General features: G+C 42.1%; 1 protein-coding gene across 11 annotated transcripts in view; it reads right to left on the minus strand.

The window, feature by feature from the left end:
* Positions 1–338: 338 nt before the first annotated feature.
* Positions 339–1539, minus strand: part of vav2 (vav 2 guanine nucleotide exchange factor) — a 222684-nt gene continuing 221483 nt past the window's right edge. For all 11 annotated transcript variants that reach the window (XM_014002468.1, XM_014002467.1, XM_014002464.1 and 8 more), the window contains one exon: positions 339–822. In XM_014002468.1, coding sequence (XP_013857922.1) covers positions 775–822 — 48 coding nt within the window. In that variant the 3' untranslated portion in view covers positions 339–774. The remainder of the gene's footprint in view (positions 823–1539) is intronic.

Raw genomic sequence — 1539 nt, forward strand, 5'->3', positions numbered from 1 at the left:
CTTCAGTAAAGTCCTGCACATGCGTTTGGATTGTGAAAATGTTGAGGTTCTTCACTGACGCTCCGTTGTTATTGTGTTGTTTTTTGTGTTGTTTTTTGTCTTGGAAGGCACCGTACTGTACATTAGTCTGTGTGGGTGTGTTTACGTGGGCCGCACGCCGCCACATGCATACATGGAGAAGTCAATCCAGTCCGCAAAGTCGATTCCATCCACTGGTGTCAGCCCACAAGGCATCACCATGACAACTAAGGCAAAAAAAAAAAAATCTCCTGACATAAAAACAAAGCATCCTTTTTTTCTTTCTTTTTTTTAGTTCATCTGATTTGCTTCTCTTGCTTAAACCAACTTCCTCACAATAAGCATTAGTAATGATAATAATCTCTATTCAATAAATTATCTTTGCTGTACAAATAATCCGTTTGCACAGACCTGCAACAAAAGAGGAGCAGTTTTTCAAAATAAAGCTATCGACAGTGAGTTTCTGCTGCAGATCAGAGGTGGACAAACAGCAGCTTGTTCTTTTTTTTCTTTGCTGTACAGAAATTAAACTAAACATCGCAAAAAAATAAAAAATAAAAAAAATATAGAAGCTGATGCATAATAAAAAATTTGGAGATTTCAGATCAAAAGAAACAGTAAAAAAAAGTTTGTTTCCAGCAAAGGCAAGAAGAACAGTTTGTTTTTTCCCCTCCGTGTTCTTTTCCTGCAGTGAGAGTCATTTTGTCGGAGGACAGCAGATAGAAGAGGATTCCTGACTGGASAAGGAACCGGGCCTCACTGGACTCCCTCTTCATCCACGTAGGTTGAGGGGAACCATCCGATCTGCAACAGGAAACAACCATCAGAGACAAAAGGAGGCTAATTAACGTTATTCGTGTGTCTCTTTCTGCACGCGGCGCTCACGCAGAGGAGAACCGACGCCGACGTGAACAATCAACATCAAGCCCGGCGCTAACTCCAGATGTACATGACTTTAAATTAAAAGCTTCGCAGCTGTTTCTAGGCAACAATTTCTATAACATTTGAGAACGGTACAGAAACGGCAGCGACAGTAAAAAAAAAAAAAAGGATATATTTTCACACCTGGTTGGATCTGTCCACCTGATTAGGAGCCTGAATGTTCCTACGTTTGATGCGGGTGGACTACTTACACATCAATAAAGCAGAAAGAGTTGAGCTCTGAGGAAACAGCTGCTCTGATGCTTTTCTTTGGTTTTCCTTCAGATAACAAGAGGTGACATACAGGATGTATTCATCCCTCAAGGTCAAAGCTTTCCACACTGCACTGAGTCTCTATACAGTTAGCACATCTAACAAACATGACTCTAATAGTTGGATTAGCTTAGATCCATGACTGAAAGTCAAACTACAGATGATGCAGAAATGTTTCATTTACGAATGATTTGAAAGAGAAGATCTGCCGTTCAGCCTGACAGGCTGGAGCCAGAGTCTGGCCCAGAGCCAGAGTCTGACCCAGAGCCAGAGTCTGGCCCAGAGCCAGAGTCTGACCCAGAGCCAGAGTCTGACCCAGAGCCAGAG

The sequence above is a fragment of the Austrofundulus limnaeus genome, unplaced genomic scaffold (assembly GCF_001266775.1).
Source record: "Austrofundulus limnaeus strain Quisiro unplaced genomic scaffold, Austrofundulus_limnaeus-1.0 Scaffold13, whole genome shotgun sequence".
In the NCBI taxonomy this organism is placed as follows: Eukaryota; Metazoa; Chordata; class Actinopteri; order Cyprinodontiformes; family Rivulidae; genus Austrofundulus; species Austrofundulus limnaeus.